The 19,817-nt window shown below is 38.1% G+C and overlaps 1 protein-coding gene across 1 annotated transcript; it reads right to left on the bottom strand.

The window, feature by feature from the left end:
* Positions 1-14,889: 14,889 nt before the first annotated feature.
* On the bottom strand, positions 14,890-18,237 carry eIF2D (eukaryotic translation initiation factor 2D). The gene is made up of 9 exons (XM_019844673.1): positions 17,974-18,237; positions 17,275-17,662; positions 16,872-17,180; positions 16,443-16,781; positions 16,217-16,359; positions 16,046-16,126; positions 15,751-15,955; positions 15,359-15,527; positions 14,890-15,276 (listed from the first exon to the last, which is right to left on the bottom strand). Exons 1-9 carry the CDS (start codon positions 18,027-18,029, stop codon positions 15,197-15,199), a joined length of 1,770 nt encoding a protein of 589 aa, XP_019700232.1. The 5' UTR covers positions 18,030-18,237; the 3' UTR covers positions 14,890-15,196.
* Between the last annotated feature and the right edge of the window lie 1,580 nt (positions 18,238-19,817).

The following is a 19,817-nucleotide window of genomic DNA, read 5'->3' as shown; positions in this document are numbered from 1 at the left end:
CAAGTTCGAGCCATGGCCTCCAGAAGTCTGGCCCTCCAAATATTCATCGCACACCGTCTCCATCTCCTCTCATCCAGCAGTGCTCTCGCGTCCTCCGCCACGCTGTCCTCCCATCTCGCTCTCGGTTTTCCCCTCGGTCGGCCTCCATATATTTTTGTCGTTAGTATTCTCTTTGGTGTTCTTGTGTTTTCCATCCTTTGCACATGCCTGATGATTTCAGGTATTTGAACTCGGTTGTTTCCTCGAGCTCATATTCCTCGACTGCGACTTTTTGCCCACTTTTTCTTCTTTTTCTAGATGTCACTAGTATTTTTCTTTTGTCCTCATTGATTCTTAATCCAATTTCTTTTACTCCTTCTTCATTGAAGGTTTCTTTTACTCCTTCTAATGATCTTGCAAGACAGTTTATATCCAGTCTGCGTATCCTGCAATTTGTTTGGACTTATGGCTCAAATTCCCATTGACATCCACTCCTATTTTTCTTATTACTCCTTCCAGGGCTAGATTGAATAACGTAGGAGCTAGGGCATCGCCTTGCCTCAATCCCTTCTTTATTTCGAATTCAGTTCCAAGTTCTTCTTGGATTTTAATTACACTCCTTGATTTGCCTATGGCTGTTTTTGTTAACCTGACTAGTTTTACTGGGATTCCTAGATCTAGCATGGTACTTAATAAGCTTTCTCTTTTCTTGCTATCATGCTATCATATGTTTGCTTGAAATCTATAAATACTTGCTATACTTCGATGTCATATTCCCAGCATTTCGTCAGCGTTTGTCGTACCGTGAACAATTGATCTATTGTTGATTTATTTCGTCTGAAACCTGCTTGATATTCTCCGATGATTCTCTCTGCGTATGGTTCCATCCTTCTCTTAATGGCCGAGGTGAAAATCTTGTATGCTGGCATGTTTAGCAGGGTGATTCCGCGGTAGTTGTTGCATTCAAATTTGTCCCCTTTTTTATGAATTGGGCATATAATTCCCTCTTCCCAATTCGGATAGTTTCTTCCTCCCATATTTGTTTTATTATTTTGTGGAAGGCTTTGATCATTGCTTCACCTCCGTTTTTGATCAGTTCTGCGGGAATATTGTCTTTTCCTGGGGCTTTATTGTTGTTATTCGATGATTTTATAATTTTTCTTATTTCTTCTGTCGATATGATGGTCTGTCTTCCTCGTTTGGCGTATTATCGTGTATTCGTAGATCTGGTGGTCGTTCTTCACCTTCCTGTCTATTGTCTCCGTTTATTGTAATAGTAATTGTTGAAAGAATTCTCTCCACCTGTTATTTACCTCCTCCTTTCCAACAATTATATTTCCATTTGCATCTCTACATATATTGGCTGTTGGTTGGGATCCCTTTCGGATGAAACTTAGTTCCCTATATGCTTTCCTCGTGTCATGTGTTTGAAGATTCTCCTCTCTATTCGTATGATGTGGTCATTATTGAGTCTTCGTTTCTTCCTTCTGCATATCCTCTTGGCTTCATTTCTTGCGTTTTTGTATTCTAATTCCCTTCCTCTTGTTGGTCGGGACAACCATTGCATTCTGCAAGTGTTTCTTCTTTCTATGGCAATTTTGCACTCTTCATCGTACCGTATATTCTTCTTTGTTCCTTCTTGATATCCTATTACTCCCTCTGCTGATATCTTTATAGCGTTTTGTATGCTCTTCCAATTGTCTCCCACTGTTTGTTCCTCTTTCGTGATCTTGTTTAATTTTTCTTAGTTCTTCGACTTTGAATTTCTTGCACTTGTTGTTTGTTTTCGTCTTTCTATTTATTATTCAACAACGGTATCTTATTCCCACTAGAAAGTGATCTGATCCTACGTTTGGTTTTCTATACATCCTTACTTGTAGTATGCTAGACATCCCCCTTCTCTCTATTAGGAGGTGGTCTATCTGATTGCATGTTGTTCCATCTGGTGATTTCCATGTTTGTTTATGGATATCTTTTCTGGCAAAAAAATGTTGACGCTATCACCATGTTCTTGCTCGTGGCAAAATCTATCACTCTTGTACCGTTGTATTTTCCATAAGTAGGCTCTCTTTGCCTATAATGGGTCTATACAGGGTATTTGATAGCTGATCATGCAGACGAAAGTTGGAGATAGATTGTAGCCGAGAAGAAAAGTCATGTACCATAATGTCAAATTGGCAATAGTTACCGAGTTATTAATTAAAACATGTGAGCCAACGAGCGCGTAGAGAGCGGAGGGCAGCCACAGTAAGCACGTAGACATTTGATACAGGCGGAGTTAGCGAATGGCGGTAGACAAGCTCCTCGTTGCGCGCGTTCGCCTCTTGTCGTTTACGTTGCCCCTCGCCTAACGACACTCGCTGACTCCGCCTGTATCAAAAGTCTATGTGCTTACTGCGGTCGCTCTCCGCTCTCTACGCGCTCGTTGGCTCACATGTTTCAATTAATAACTCGATAACTATTAGCAATTTGACATTATGGTACATATGGACATGACTTTTCTTCTCGGCTACACTCAATCTATCCCCAACTTTCGTCTGCATGATCAGCTATCAAACACCCTGTAGATTGGTTCTCTCCCTATTTTAGCGTTTAGATCTCCCATTATGATTTTTATGTCGTTCAATGGTGTGGATCATATAATTTTTCCTTTAAGATGTTATAGAAAATATCCTTTGTGTCGCCGTCTCTGTCCTCTGTTTCCGCATGTACATTTATCAAACTTAGATTGAAAAACTTTGTCTTGATTCTAACGAGGCAGATTCTGTCGCTTACCGATTTGAATTCGAGGATTCTATTGTGGAGATTTTTATGTATAGCAAATCCCACTCCCAGCGAGTATTTCTGTCCACCACTGCACAAGAAGTCATACTCTCCTATCCTGGTTTATTATTATTACCTTTTCACCTTGTTTCTTATATTGCCAGGATCTGTGTTCCGCATTCCTTAATTACTTTCACTAGATTCTTCTTGTCGCAGCAGTCTCCCAAAGGCTTCTCACGTTCCATGTTCCCACTCTCAATTCCATGTTGCATTTGCCAAATCGTTGCCATTGTGTTCGTCCTGTCCGAGGCCTTTCTTCTGGTTTCTTAACATCTGATTTTTACAGGACAGGTTGTTAGCCTAGCGTCCAACCCCCAACCTGGAGGGCCAGTGGCTCGGTTATCCCTCCGAGCTTAGGTCGCCATATCCTTGTTCGTTAAAACAGTGTCCACCGCTAGAAGGTGAAGTACAATTGTACATAAGAAGCTTTATTATTATATTACGCATCAGTAGGCCTTGAACACCTCTATTAAATATTATACGTTATCATTATATCCAAGTAATGAGGAAGGAAACGCGACCAGCTTACTCGCGAAAGATCTTTGCTCGGTAAATTGAAGAACGTCGATCCGCTCTCAATTATGTTTCGCAAGCAAAAGAGGATAGGAGAGAAATTATTGGCGGAGATCGCTGTGATATCTCATTTTAAATGTGAGACATCAATTGTACTCATCATCACTAACAATTTTGCAACATACATTCGTCAGTTTGACCATTGACTAAAATCCACTTGTACAAAAGTACTCGATCTTACACGTACAGTCAAACTTTACCTCCAGTTTAATCACGGTATTTTGTAACTGTACGATTTCATATGGATGTGCGAAACTGTTGGTGTTAATCATTGCTTTGGTCCAGGTGAGAGTGGAAAGAATTGAAAGATAGAAGAGACAGAGATTATTACATCCTCGAGATAAGACCTCGCGCGAATCCTTGCGACACTTGGAGTGTGAAATCAATGGCCTACTATATATATATAAGTTACTATATTACTATACTATATAAGTTACTTCAATTAATAACAAGAGCGGTCTAACTATAACGTTATAATAGGAAGAAGAATAATACCTGTAGATGTTATACGGTATTATTATTTCCAATCGTTGAATAAAAGGAAGAGTAACTTGCTTGCCCACGAAGGATCTTTTTTCAGATATTGTAAAATTGTCAATTCGTTCTCAATCACGTCTCAATTGCGAGGAAAGAAATTATTATCCGAGACCGCATCGTCCTTTTCTTTCGAGATGTGAGAAATCAACTTTTATCGTCAATAATAATTTTGCGAAGATTACTGCACAATTTGACGAAAAATTAAAACCTAATCTTACAAATAGGCTAGATCTTAAATGCAAACTTTATTTTAAATTCAATCGCGATGTTTTATAAAATACGAGACTTGTAATCTACGACGATCTCGTTCGCACGCGAATGTGCAGACTGATCAGTGTGAATCACGACGTTTGACTACATGAGAGTCGAAAGACAAAGAAATAAAAACGAAATTATTATATCTTCGCGGAGGGGGGGAGTGACGTATGAAATATTTTGTCTCACAAATACCGTATATATGTACAGATAGCATATCGGTACATCGGTTTTAAACTGTCGCGATCTGTGAACAAAAAGGTTGTCCGTACTTTTTGTGTAAGTCTTGGAACCTCTAATTCGCCTATTCTAATAGGAGGATTTGTTTTCTAACGGAAAAATCCCTTTGGCTAAGACGAATGCATTCTAAGCTCACATAAAAAATTACGGACAATCTTTCTATTCATCATACTTCCTCATAAGGAATTTGGGTTTGAAAAAGAACAAAGGGAAACAAACAAAACACAATTTGCTGTAACTAATAATAAGAGCGATATTTGTGCTAATCATAACCTTATAATAAGGATAATAATAATGATAGCAATAGAGATATAATTATTATAATCTATCTTTAATGGTGACAGTAAGCAAGGATGCGCGGATTTTATGAGATACTCTGAGCTGGATTTCGTAATTAATTAACGGGTTCGAAATATGTGAAAAAGTGAAAAGGAAAAGAAAGAAGTTATTATTTCCCGACGAAGTGAGATCTCACACGTATCCTTGCGATAATGCACTCTCATAGGCATGCCAATAAATAAACATTGTCGGCCAATAAATAAACAGCATCGCGAAGGAAGTCAACATTTCCAGATGTCGCGATGCATGATCGAACTGCCATCGGTAGTTACTATGTAAAAATAACTTAATGATATAATATTTGCAACACAATTCATTGGATTAATTAAGGATAAAAACGATATACAGGCGAGCTATAAAATATTGTCGCGAGGATAATGATATAATACCTGCAAATGTTACACGCTATTATTATTTTCAAATAACGAGCTAACCGTATTATTATTTGCAATCGATGATTAAAAGAAAGAATAACTTGCTTACCCACGAAGAATCTTTTTTCAGATATTGTAAAATTGTCAATTCGTTCTCAATCACGTCTCAATTGCGAGGAAAGAAATTATTATCCGAGACCGCATCGTCCTTTCCTTTCGAGATGTGAGAAATCAACTTTTATCGTCAATAATAATTTTGCGAAGATTACTGCACAATTTGACGAAAAATTAAAACCTAATCTTACAAATAGGCTATAAGATCTTAAATGCAAACTTTATTTTAAATTCAATCGCGATGTTTTATAAAATACGAGACTTGTAATCTGCGACGATCTCGTTCGCACGCGAATGTGCAGACTGATCAGTGTGAATCACGACGTTTGACTACATGAGAGTCGAAAGACAAAGAAATAAAAACGAAATTATTATATCTTCGCGGAGGGGGGGAGTGACATATGAAATATTTTGTCTCACAAATACCGTATATATGTACAGATAGCATATCGGTACATCGGTTTTAAACTGTCGCGATCTGTGAACAAAAAGGTTATCCGTACTTTTTGTGTAAGTCTTGGAACCTCTAATTCGCCTATTTTAATAGGAGGATTTGTTTTCTAACGGAAAAATCCCTTTGGCTAAGACGGATGCATTCTAAGCTCACATAAAAAATTACGGACAATCTTTCTATTCATCATACTTCCTCACAAGGAATTTGGGTTTGAAAAAGAACAAAGGGAAACAAACAAAACACAATTTGCTGTAACTAATAATAAGAGCGATATTTGTGCTAATCATAACCTTATAATAAGGATAATAATAATGATAGCAATAGAGATATAATTATTATAATCTATCTTTAATGGTGACAGTAAGCAAGGATGCGCGGATTTTATGAGATACTCTGAGCTGGATTTCGTAATTAATTAACGGGTTCGAAATATGTGAAAAAGTGGCAAGGAAAAGAAAGAAGTTATTATTTCCCGACGAAGTGAGATCTCACACGTATCCTTGCGATAATGCACTCTCATAGGCATGCCAATAAATAAATATTGTCGGCCAATAAATGAACAGCATCGTGAAGGAAGTCAACGTTTCCAGATGTCGCTCGATACACGATCGAACTGCCATCGGTGGTCACTATGTAAAAACAACTTAATGATATAACTTAATGATATAATATTCACAACACAATTCACTGGTTTATGATTAATTAAGGACGAAAACGATATACAGGCGAGCTATAAAATATTGTCGCGAGGATAATGATATAACACCTGTAAATATTACACGCTATTATTATTTTCAAACAACGAGCTGACCTACCGGTTGACTTACGGAGAACCCGAATGTCGAAAAAAACAATCGATCTGTCTTCAATTTCGCGAATTGGTAATTATTGTCGGAGATTATTGGGCTATTTTACCTTTGACATCAGTCTCTTCTCCATTAACAACAATTTTAGAACAATCATTGAACTGTTTGACCACTAATTAGAATCTAATCGAGATCGATGTCACATATTCAATCAAACTTTATTTTCAATTTGAAAAACAATATATATGATATGTAGAATTTCGTGATCGAACGACAACATACGGATGTGAATATGCGAATTGATATATTGTCCTGAATTAATATTTTGGAACATATCGAAGTAGAAAGAACAGGGACAGGAGTGGAGGATGTTATTTTATCCTGGCGATATGAGATTTCACTGTTATATCTTATCTTATCTTGAGATTTCACTGTTATATTATATCGCTCTGTAATTATAAGATAAGGTAAAATGTCCAGTTGCCGGCTTCCTTTGCACTCACTGCCAGTCTTCTGTACTGTTGCCCAGATTTCATCAAATATTAAGATGCAATTAAAAATGAACATACATAAATAAAATAAATAAATAAAAGTAGATAAATAAAGAATAATTGAAAAATAATTAATTACTCTCTATATATCTCCTAATAGTTGATGAAATCTGCACGGGAGCTCTGAAAACTAGCGGACTGCCGGCTTCTGGACGTTTTATCACAACAATATAATATAATAATATATATATAATATAATATAATATAATATATATATATATAATATATATAATATAATAATATAACATAATAATAAATAAATAGCGTCGGTATCGCGTGGTCCTCCGTTCCAGTCATCGCGATGCTCGCACTGTAAGGTAGACCGTAACGAATCAAATAAGAATTAGAGAATATATCAAGAGAAATAAAACTATTAGTTATATTAATAGTAGACGCTTCAATTTAGCAAGCAGTCGTCAGATGTGGCGTACAGTCGATACGCTTGTCGAAATTTAATTTTAAGTATTTAATGGAGTTGTTAGATATGCGTAATTAAGATGTCAACTTGATTACTGCAACACCATTAATTGCATGAATTCGACTGGAATATAGTTTTAATTATATTATATTGTACGTTTAACGTCATACCGGAATCCGAAGTCAAATACAATGACGAGGCAGCCGATACAAATGGGAAATTTTTCATAATCTCGTTGAGAAAGAAGGAAGAGTCAAAGTAGAGCGAAAATTACAAATTAATACACAACACCGAGAATTAAAAATGTATAAAGGAGAAATAAATTAAAATTATTAATTAGAATTAATTAGAATAAAGAAATTAAGATAAAGGAGAAAAAGCACAGATCACTTCGATCTGGGCAGGATGAGAGCGATCGGCTGGCTTGTCAAGTATGTCCGGCCGTGTTGCGTCTTTTACTACTGCGAACACGTGGTAGCGCAATAAGCTTCAATAGAACGCTGACGCGGAAAAAGGAGGGACAAGAAGTTTGCATTAGCGATTCTCTCTGTGTCGATGTCGCCGACGCAGCGTTTCTAAATCATCGGGCTAAGATATTACAAATAATTACCTCTGTCACCCCGCGCAGAGAACGCCAACTTATCACCGAGGAGATAAATCATTAACGAACCGCAAACTCATGACGTGCACGGAGAGCTTCAGCTCTCTGCTCAATGACGCCAGACTCTTTGAAAATTGATTATGTTGATTAATGCAGATAATCACTAATCATCGATGCGATTGATTAAAACGTTAATTTAATGACGTCGCCGTCGCCGCCACGGCGACGGTAAGTTCATGATGTGACAAGTGAACAGAATCTTTGTAAGATTTGCCCCACCTAAAGAATTTTGACTAGCATATATTATAAATATACACATATTATTAATACACGTATTATTTATATGTGTATATATATATATATATATATATATATATATATATATGTACAGGGTGCTAAATTTCAAACGTAACAGGTAAAAAATCTGGAAAACTATGAAAGATATTAAAAAAAGCTAAAACACGTGTTCTATGATTTCGAAGGGGAAAGAGAATGGCATTATCAGTTTTTTTATTTGGAGGACATTTTCAAGGTCAGTTGAAGGTCAACTTAATTTTTTTAAATAGAAAGCCCAATTTTTTATTATATCTTCTTCTTCTACCAATTAATTTGAACAACTTTTGTCTGAAACATTTTTTTATTTGCCTAATATTTTTTGAAATATTTAAGGAACCTTTTCAACATTTAACTTACGATATCTCGCTAACTATTCGTCGAAAGAAAAAATAGTATTAGACATTTTTACTTTATTTACTATCAAGAATATATTACTATAATAGTGCCCTAACTTTTGTTAACTTATCGACTTTTGGAAATTTCAAAATTATTGATTTAACAAAAGTTAGGGCACTATTATAGTAATAAATTCTTGATTACTATAATAGTTCTATTATAGTAAATAAAGTAAAAAAGTCTAATACTATTTTTTCTTTCGACGAATAGTTAGCGAGATATCGTAAATTAAATGTTGAAAAAGTTACCAAGTTTTCCTTAAATATTTCAAAAAATATTAGGCAAATAAAAAAATGTTTCAGACAAAAGTTGTTCAAATTAATTGGTAGAAAAAGAAGATATAATAAAAAATTGGGCTTTCTATTTAAAAAAATTAAGTTGACCTTCAACTGACCTTGAAAATGTCCTCCAAATAAAAAAACTGATAATGCCATTCTCTTTCCCCTTCGAAATCATAGAACACGTGTTTTAGCTTTTTTTAATATCTTTCATAGTTTTCCAGATTTTTTACCTGTTACGTTTGAAATTTAGCACCCTGTATATAATTAACCGATACGACGTGATACGTCGGCAGACGTATCGAATTGAACTCTGACGGAACATTAGGAACGATGAGGGGAAATATGGAAAAGGAAAAAAAGTAGAGGATATTGCGGCAAAGTCTCGCTTTTCCTTAGAATCCTTTTAATCGTTTCTTATTTCTTTTTGTTTTTTTTTTTGTTCACGTGGATTGAGATCTTAAGACCGCATCCCTAATTAAACCCGGTTAAATGTCTTCGCCCGTCGATGATGATCCTCGAAAAGTGAGAGAAAGAATTCATCGATGGGCGATGACGTCGCAGAAACCGCGTCCTAAAATGCATTAAACGACAAGAACGAATTTCTCCAGGACATTTGACTTCTCGAGCAGTAGGTTTTCGGGGTCCTGATGATCGAAGGTCCTCAAACACTTTCGTTCATCACACCTTCGGAGATCTTGGTTCACCTATGTGATGGTGAGAAAACGGTTTTCTCATCGCATGTAAAAAATGTGGAGAGTGAGAAAGAGACAGAGAGAAAGGTTGAGAGAAAGTGTGTGTGTGTGTGTGTGTATGTGTGTGTGTGTATGTGTGTGTGTGAGAGAGAGAGAGAGAGAGAGAGAGAGAGAGAGAGAGAGAGAGAGAGAGAGAGAGAGAGAGAGAGAGAGAGAAACATTACCGTATTTTACCCTCAACAGAACTCTGTATACACGTACACACGTATTGGTGTTATTATCGTTCTTATTATTGCTATTATTATCGTCACGTATTATGTATATGATTAGTAAATGCAGAGCGGCATTATGAGCGACTCTCGCACGAGGATATCATTATTAGATCATTGCGTAAAGTATATTAATTAGCGCGCTCTCGACATTTCGGCAATGTCCCTGTCGTCGCTGTCGCCGACCGCCGCGCGGCATGATCGTCATCTTTGCGCGAACGACGCGATTAACAAAGGATTAATCAATAAAGGAAGCGTCGCGCAGGAGCGCGTTCGCGCGCGCGTGGCTGTCGCGCAATGGCGAGTGGGAGTATCCGTTCGTGTTTTATCTTCACCGACGCGACAATGATTTCATTATTTCCGTAGATGTACATAATTAGGATCGCGTGCTGAGCAGGATTACGTACACACGCGTTTTGCGCGACACAGTTGGTCGTCCGTTGACCATAGCGCGGAAAAAAAACAGAAAAGGACAATGTTGTGGCCGAAAGAGAAAAAAACGAAAAAAAAAAGAAAGAAAGAAGTAGAAACGGGAAACCGCCGCGGAAAAACGCATTCACACACGACGAAAACGAACGCGACGCGTGGTTTTCCAAGCGGTGTCAATCAGAATACCCACGTTAATTAAGCGAACGCAGAAAGCTTCCTCCAGCATGCACACAGGTACACGCACAATACAAAAGGTTAGCGGCGGGGCGAAGAGGAAGGACTCGTCGTCGCACGACGACGACGAGGTGACTGAGTCGGGTCGCACGATTAATTTTGCTATTAATTGCGATCTCGCGCCTTCATCTCTTCGACCACGTGGTGATCTCGATTTCGTCCTTCGATCTCGCTCAGCTGCTGTTGTTAACACACATACACATACACTGGAACGTAGATTGCAGCAATGTATCGTGCGAGAGATTGGATGAATAGGACTACATTGATGTGCAAAGGAAGAGAAAAGATTCTTACACACATACATACACACACACACACAAAGATGCACTCACACAGAGCGGTAGATAACGCGAAATAATTAGATGACATTTATTACATTCCTCGAAAAACACACACACACACACATACGTGCGCGCGCGCCATCACATTGTTGATATAAATTGCGATCCACAATATGATTATTACTATTTACGATATAATTATTATCTTGCATTGTCTAGTCATACGTTATTATTATATAACTAACAATATTAATTATTAATTAATCTGTACTACCTAGTCGCATTATGTGTTGCGTAAAGGGAAAAAAAGAAAAAAAACTAGGAAAATTCCGAAGGCAAAAGAGCACCGAGCGAGCGAGCGAGAGAGAGAGAGAGAGAGAGAGAGAGAGAGAGAGAGAGAGAGAGAGAGGCAGAGAGAGAGTGTGTGAGAGTGTGTGAGAGTGAATGAGGAAGATGAAGAAAAAGGAGAGACAGAGCGAGAAAAAGAAGAGAATGTTTGAGATAATGACGATTTGAGTGAGATGATTCGAGCGATGATCATAATGATGACATGATGGCAACAACGGTGAGTACAATGTGTTCGTGGGAGGGTGCGGTAGAAAAAAAGAAGTGTGATAAAGGAGGGCTTGAGGGGAGAGACGGAGAGAGTGCGAGGATCCTCCGCAGGCGTAGACCATGATATCACCTCGATCCGACGGTCGAATCGTAGCGATCGGACCCATCGACGTAAGAATATATGGACGGACATAAGAATGGATGGAGCATTTTACGAGGAGTAGGTAGATAATAGCGGTAAGAGGAAGACTACACTTCGGCTGTTTCCGTGAACACGGCTCGGAAATATTTGTCCTACAAGCCATTTTTCTCATTTTTCAACGCCTCTTGCGGAAGTCTACAAATATATTATATATTTATATGTGTATATTGCTTCCAATATATACAAATTTCGTCTGTTATGTATATAAACTTATAATGTTTTATAATTAACCTAACTTATATATTCATAATTATTTACTTATAAATGAAACGAAATCTTTTTATTTTTTGCTTAATTTTCCCGTTGCTCGTAGTTCTTAATATTACAATTTTTACAACCGAATGCTACACAATAACTCATATCTTTTTAGAGGTTAATAATATTAATAATAATAATTGTTACGTTCACGTAACTCTTCCATGAAATAATTCATAGATGCTGCTTATGCCTTCAGTGATTATTGATTATCGATTAACTCTGACATGTCATACTCGCACGGTGAACTTTCACCGCGCGCTTATAAACAAAATTTCTCACGCTTGATAAGGAATAGAATCCGAGCTGAACATCGATAACTAAGAATCATCTTTCCCCTTTTCTTATCTGATTGGCGTCAACTCGCGCGGGGGTTTCTCACCACTATAGGCTATAAAAGTAGGCAACGACATAATAGGGGAGCTCACTTTTAATTGCTCTATCATGCAGAACACTTGATATAGTACAGAACTCAGCACAGTTTCTTTCAATTAAGTCAATTGCTTGTTTCACTCATCTGATTTATTCACCAATTTGGATCATTCACTAATTCGTACAATCGCTCACGTTACATCAAACTCCACTGGCATATTATAATATTAAAATTTGTCTATTCCAATCTGAGCAACTACAACCGGTATGTAAAAGAATTAAACAATTTATTAAATAATTTAAAAGGTGGTTTCTTAAGAAATTATCCCATTTTCTTGCTCTTTCTTCTTTCAATACTAATTCTCACCCACAAACACAAACTTGTCCGTCCCAAGGTAAATTAGTTAAATCTATTGATCTTAAAAAGGACAAACACATAAACACTCACGATCGCGACGTGATATAATATAATAATAATAATATAATAATAATGATAATAATAATAATGATGATGATAATGGTAATGATAATAATAATGATAATGATAATGGCAATGATAATGATAATCATAATAATAATAATAATATAGTGATATTTATAATTAATCTCTAAAAAAAGTTATTGATGTAGCATTACGTATGCAGTAAGTTAACAGTAAATATGAGTTAGCATTCGGTGTGTAGCATTCGGTTGTAAAGATCGTTGTTAAAATATTAAAAAGAACTACGAACAATGGGAGAAACAAGAAAATTTCGTTTCATTTGTAAGTAAATAATTATGAATATATAAATCAGGTTAATTGTAAAACATTATAAGTTTATATACATAACAGGTGAAACTTGTATATATATTGGAAGCAATATACACATACAAATAAATAATATATTTGTAGACTTCCGCAAGGGATTGAAAAATGAGAAAAATGGCTTGTCGGCCGAATATTTCCGAGCTGCGTTCACAGAAACAGCCGAAGTCAATGTAGTGTTCCTCTTACCGCTATTATCACTTACTCCTCGTAGAATGTTCCGTCCATATATTCTTACGTCTATGATCGGAGCCGCTCGCTGTCAGATCTCCGTATCCGCGCTCCCGTTGATCGATAAACGACGAGAATCGCGCTAAAATAGAGCGAGAAGAACGAGCGCTCGGCGCTCGTGAGGTAGAAAAAAAGTAAAGACTGTAAAGACTGACGATATAAGCTGGTCCACGAGTGAATCACGTTGCAGGCTTATGATCGATGAATTTAGACGAATTTTCCCGTATCGTCGGCTCCGCGATCGACGATTCGCGCGGACGGATCGCTGGGTCTCGATCAGTCGCGCCTACGACCGCGAGGTATTAAGATACATTGTAGTTAGGATAAGGTGTGAGCCGGTGAAATGATAATGCTAATGCTAATGATGATGATGATGATGATGACGAATGGGTGAGAGACAGAGGCGAAAGAAGAGAGAGAGAAAAAAAGAGAATAATAATTGATATCATGAGACACGTACGCGTCACAGAGCATCGCGTCGCAACGCCATGCTGCGTGACGCGTTCGTGCAGGTATAGTAGAAGAGCAAATATAGTAGAAGAAAAGCAGGAGAAAAAGCGAGAGACAACACGAAGAACAAAACGAGTATTATATATGCGGAGGCCGTGGAGGGGAGGGAACCTTCCTTTTACCCGAGTAACGAAATAAAAAAAATAGAAAAAATGATAGAAAGAGAAGAAGTAAACACCGACGGGGGCGTCTTCGCGCTTTCCTGTGACGTTCGTCGGTATCCTGTCGTCTTGAGGAGAGCAAAGAAGGAGGAAGAAAGGGAGTGTGAGCGGAAGAGAGAGAGAGAAAGAGAGAGAGAGAGAGAGAGAGAGAGAGAGAGAGAGAGAGTGAGTGAGTGAGTGAGTGAAAGAGTGAGAACATGAGAGAGAGAGAGAGAGAGAGAGAGAGAGAAATAAATCTAGGACAGAAAAAAAAATGCGATATAAAGATATATAAATATTATATGTGAAAAATATGATTATTATATACATATACATATATACGTATACGCGCGTTTCGCTCTCGGTTTTTTCGAAAGCAGCATCCCAGTATCCGCAAAAGAACAAAAAAAATGCAAAAATACGTCCCCTTTACGTGCGTCGCCTCTCCCCCTGTGCAACTGTATTCTCAACCCCCTGCCCCTCCTGCCTTCCTTTCTCCCTCCCTCCCTCCCACCCGAGGAGAGCTCGTGGGCTCTATATTGCAATATTTGTACTTTTCCATGTTGAAACCTCGATATACAATAAATTATATTAACAAACTTCGATTGACCTGTTGTCCCTCGTGTATGACAAACGCTACAACCCGTATCTTGCGTATCGATCGCTTTATTTTTCCGGTCTTCCGCTGCGCGACTCGCACCCGCAAGATCGAGAGAAACAATGCGTGGGATCGGGCAATAAGTGCGTGAGGACTCGTGATTGCTCGTGAATTGATTTTATTTCATGGTTATTTGTAACATCTGCTTTTGGGCAGAAGCCTGAATTTCAATTTAACCGTTTCGTTTTAACATATATTTAGAAAACACTTTTCCAGTGATACATCGACATAATAGCAACGTCCCTTCGTAGTGAAAGTACAATTGAATTCGTCTCTATCGTACGTGATATCCTGTGGAAAGTCCTCTATATAACGATTTGAACAAATAATGATAGCGTGATGACGAATCATCACTGACAACGTTGGCTAGATAGTCGCGAATTCGATACTACAAGAGAAGGATGACGTATGTGTTAAATGGACGCATTTCGTGCGACACACTGTCGAGAAGGAAATTCTAGTTCTTCACGGGACAAGCAATCGTGTCTACTTCTTGTGCGAAAAGTTCTGCTTTTTTGGGGCGAACTCCAAGCCTCTGATGTAATTCTTTTTGATCTGGTATTTCTCTGCAAGCAATAAACACAGAACCAAATCACGTAGTCCCCTACATTATCACAGAGTTAAGTTCGAATCTTCAAAAGGCCTCACCCGTGAGCAATTTGTACACGTATAAAATCTGATTGCCCTGAACGAGAACACTGGGGGTCTTCTTGCCAGGGTCGTCAGTGATTGTCGCGCTCGCACCGATGTTCTGACACTCCTTGCTGAACTCCTTCGAGTTGATCCCGAAAGTCTCCAGATTGTTGACCAACGTCACCTACGACTCGCGTCCAAGTCGTTGCAGATTGCCACCAAACTCATCGTCTCAGGTTCGTATTAATAGTCATCATGTGAAATATACTTGACGTTACAACTAATCGCACGCGATTCAACTGACGATCCAATCTGTCTAACTTCAAACTCGAATCTGAGAATCTCTGTTGAAACCAGTTTCGAGTGACGACCATCAATACGATGACCTGAGCGGCATCACTCCTCACCTTCTTGCCCCCCGACCGCACCACCACCCTCATGTCGACCGGCTCCAGCTTGCCCGTGTGCAACAACGTGTTGCCCGCGAGAGTAACCTCGTGCATGTGCGTCATACGGCCAATAAACTTGTTGATCCCGTCCTCCATTGTCACCGTCTCTTGATGTACCTTGGTACGCATGATCGCGGCCAGCTGCGGGCTCAGCTTCAACATTCTGCAACATTGCAACATCGTGTCGATGATGCATGTTGTGAATAAATCGCGACATGTCAAGTTCACGCTAAAGCACCCTGCCACGTCTTACTTTCCATTCTGGAGGTCCTCCGCTTTTACATACTCGGTGAAGTACTTCCTGATCTCAGCTCTCTTCATCACATCACCCTTTCTGTAATCATCAGCGTACATACACTCGACTTCTTTTATACTACACAAAAAAGGAATCGTCCTTTCTATTATTATCGCCGTTTGTACTCACTCGTATCCGAATTTCGACAAAACTGGCAGGACGTCAGCGGTCACACGGTAGCATTCCGAGACGACGGCGCTACTGGAGATCACCGGCTCAGCTGCGACTCGTTCCTCGGTTACGACTAATCGCTTCACGAGGGGGTGATCAAACTGAAACGAACATGGGGTTAAGAGATCTGTTTCCAAGCCAAGAAATGGCGTGTCTTGATTTCAAAGAGAGAATCGTGTCGCACCTTGATCGACAACAAAGTTTCTACACCTTTCGTTACGGACGTGTTGATGATTCCTTTCGCCTTCATTTCCGCCAAAAAGACCGACAACTTTTTGTAGCGAGACTTCTTCACGTCAACGTTCTTGCCCGGCGGACAGGCAGCCAACAGGTGATTCTTGAAGAAGTTGGACGACAGCATCGGCAGGTCGCTGGACTTTATCGACGTTTTGCATGCTTTCAGGAAACAATACTCCAGTAACTCGTCCATCTCCTGAATCGGGTCTAGCGCTACTTCCGGCTCGATCACATCTGGGCTTTGTACATCGTCCGTTTTCACATCTTCTTCGTTCTCTATGTATTCCTAGACAGAAAAAAAAGGGCAGAAATATGTACCCATGTACAATTTATTTGATTAATCCAAGTGCATAAGTGAAGATAAAGTCATTAATACCTCTTCCTCTAAAATACCAGTCTCATCCATGACTTCACTCGCATTCTCGTCGAGATTTAGTTGATCTAATTTATTTGACAATGCTTCAGTTTGTTCCATGTCCATCTGCTGACTATCCGTCTCGGTACTTTCCGATGTGTTACCAGAATTCTCAACATACGGTGATCCCAAATCTGGTCTCACGGGCGGCTTGCCTAATTGACAAAGCATATCGCCAATCACGTGGAAAACCTCCACACATTTGCCACGACCAGCAGCCATATACATGTCCTCGCTAGAAAGTGCAGTAATGCCAACAGCAACTGATGCCTGCAAAACAAGTATTTATTATTTATTATTAATAATAATCTATAACCCACAATAATTTAAAATAATATAGTATTTCATAATAAAGGATCCAAACCTTATTATCGTCTGTATTAACTGATACAGGAGTACCTTTGGACAATTTACCAAAAGTATAAAGAGTCAATGGTTCTTTCAAGACTAACCCAGGCAACATTAGATCTGCACCACCTGCCAACTTGGATACAACTGGCATACGTGTAGTAAAAGTGTCTAACAAACATGGATGATGCCACAAAGTATAAATTGTCGGGAACAATATAGTAGTCTTTAAGTCCAACTGGAAAAACATAGGTATCTTAGCCACACAATATATTTTAGCCATATGTCCACTGTATGTTACTATCTTCATAACACTAATGGATTCCTTTTTAGGTAATAATAATTGGATTTCCTCATCTGATAAACTCGGATAAGCTGCCAATACTTCCTCGCATAACTTCTTCCTACAAAATATAATAAGTTGTGTTAACAATGTAATCTATGAATTCTTATTAACTTAGGACACTGCACTTCATGTTGTATAAATACAATAAAATTGGAATATATATTTGTTACAGTTGATTTACAGTTTTTTAATCTTTAACGTTTTTTTATACATGTTTAGAGATAATGGAATTGATTATTTAAAATCTCATAAAAAAAACATTTGTTTATGCGATTTGACAGATGAGTGTAACCTATAATTCTATAAATCAAATAACAAAATCCCTTACCTTGTAAATTATCGAGCTATACGAAAAAAAAATGTACTAACCTTTCGGTTCCTTTTAATTGATTATTGGATTTAACTTTAAACGGTTTGATAAACATTTTGGCTAGAACAAATTCCAAAGGTTAGCATACGATTAACTTGAAACTAACCTAAAACCTAGCCTAACCTAACCAATCTTTGTGTCAAGCGTTCATGGTTCAATAGATGGCTCCAAACGGATCAATTCCGTTCCTACGCCAGTCATATTTTTTATCAAGCGTATTAGCAGAGAGAAAACCTGCACTGTGGTGCGATTCTGTAACTCGTTATTGGAGTTAACGATAGTTTCGTTATCGTTGCGCAGCTTTTCTACGGTATACAAAAGCTGCGCAACGATAACGAAAATGTCGTTAACTCCAATAACGAGTTACAGAATCGCGGTACAGTGCTGCGTGAGTGTGTGTCTGTGTGTGTGTGAGTGCGTATATGCACACGTACGTCACGCACACTTTCAATGCAACACATGCACACGGACACAACTGCGCTAAAAAACGCCTGCCGGAGTATAAATAAATACTAACGTAACGCTGAAATATTTTGGAAAAATAATTTTGGGTACACACAAAATATCTTATTATCATATATTTATATATCGATATAAATCGTATATAATCTTCATGATATTAATCATATACAATCTCAATTCTTATTTTTTTTGTGCATGTTAACATGTTAATTCATGTTACAAATGCATAACAATGCGCGAGACCGTGCTTGTCAAGTACGCTATTATGGTTGTAGCACGGACATAAACCGCCTGAAAGTGGATGTAGCACGGACAGCCACCAGATGCAGGTTTTACCGTCGAGACCTAAAAGTGGATGTAGCATCGTAGTTCCCCTCTCAAAATGGATGCAAATAGCGCCCATTCCCAGTGCGAAAAATCGTTGTCGCCGAAAACGCCGTATTGGCCGCTCTCAGCTTCCTCTCTGTCGATACATATATAAAGCCAGCGGCACACGGTGCTTGTTTTCGTGCTGGATTGCTTGCTGGATGAAAATATTGCGTTCTGATTGGTACATTTCCGAAGATGGATGGAAATGCACCAATCAGAACGCAGTATTTTCATTTAGCAAGCAATCCAGCACGAAAACAAGCACCGTGTGCCGCTGGCTTTAGTTATCCCCTTTTAAGGTCATTCTACAATACATGTCGTAAGTTGTAAGCCGTAAGAACTAACCAATTATAGCCGATTATTTTTGTAATAATCGACTGTGATTCGCCAATTCTTACGGCTTACAACTTACGACACGTATTGTAGAATGACCTTTAGACTCGTTATTTTGACCAACATTTCAGAAGTGGAGGAGACAATTATAATTGATCATTCTTTAAACTCATTAGTTTGACCGTCGAAATCCTGACTATATAGTCAAAGGTTGTACCAACTTCACTTGAAATTAGTTCCTTATTTAAAATTTACATTCGAATTTAAATTTAAATAAGGAGCTAACTTCAAGTGAAGAGGACAATAATTGACCATTCTCTAAATCCATTAGTTCGAAGCTTTTGACTATATAGTCAAAGGTCGAAAGCAACTCCACTTGAGGTTAGCCCCTTATTTAAGTTTAAATTTAAATAAGGGGCTAACTTCAACTGAAGGCGACAATTATAATTGACCATTGTTTAAACCCGTTCGTTCGACGTGCAGATAAGGTGCTAACTCCGAATGAAATATTTTCCAGACGCGTCTATCTCAAGAGAAAATAAGAAAGAGATATTCATTTATTTATTTATTTATAACATGTGTATCATTATATTAATATTTAAGATTATTAATATTTTGATGAATTGTAAATTATAAATAGACTTTACAGCTTCTGAATTGAAAGTTTGCGGGTGCTGTC

This window comes from Harpegnathos saltator, unplaced genomic scaffold (genome assembly GCF_003227715.2).
Source record: "Harpegnathos saltator strain DR-91 unplaced genomic scaffold, Hsal_v8.6 scaffold10, whole genome shotgun sequence".
NCBI classification, from domain to species: Eukaryota; Metazoa; Arthropoda; class Insecta; order Hymenoptera; family Formicidae; genus Harpegnathos; species Harpegnathos saltator.
Note: the sequence above shows the minus strand (reverse complement) of the source record. Positions and strands in the feature narration are given on the sequence as shown.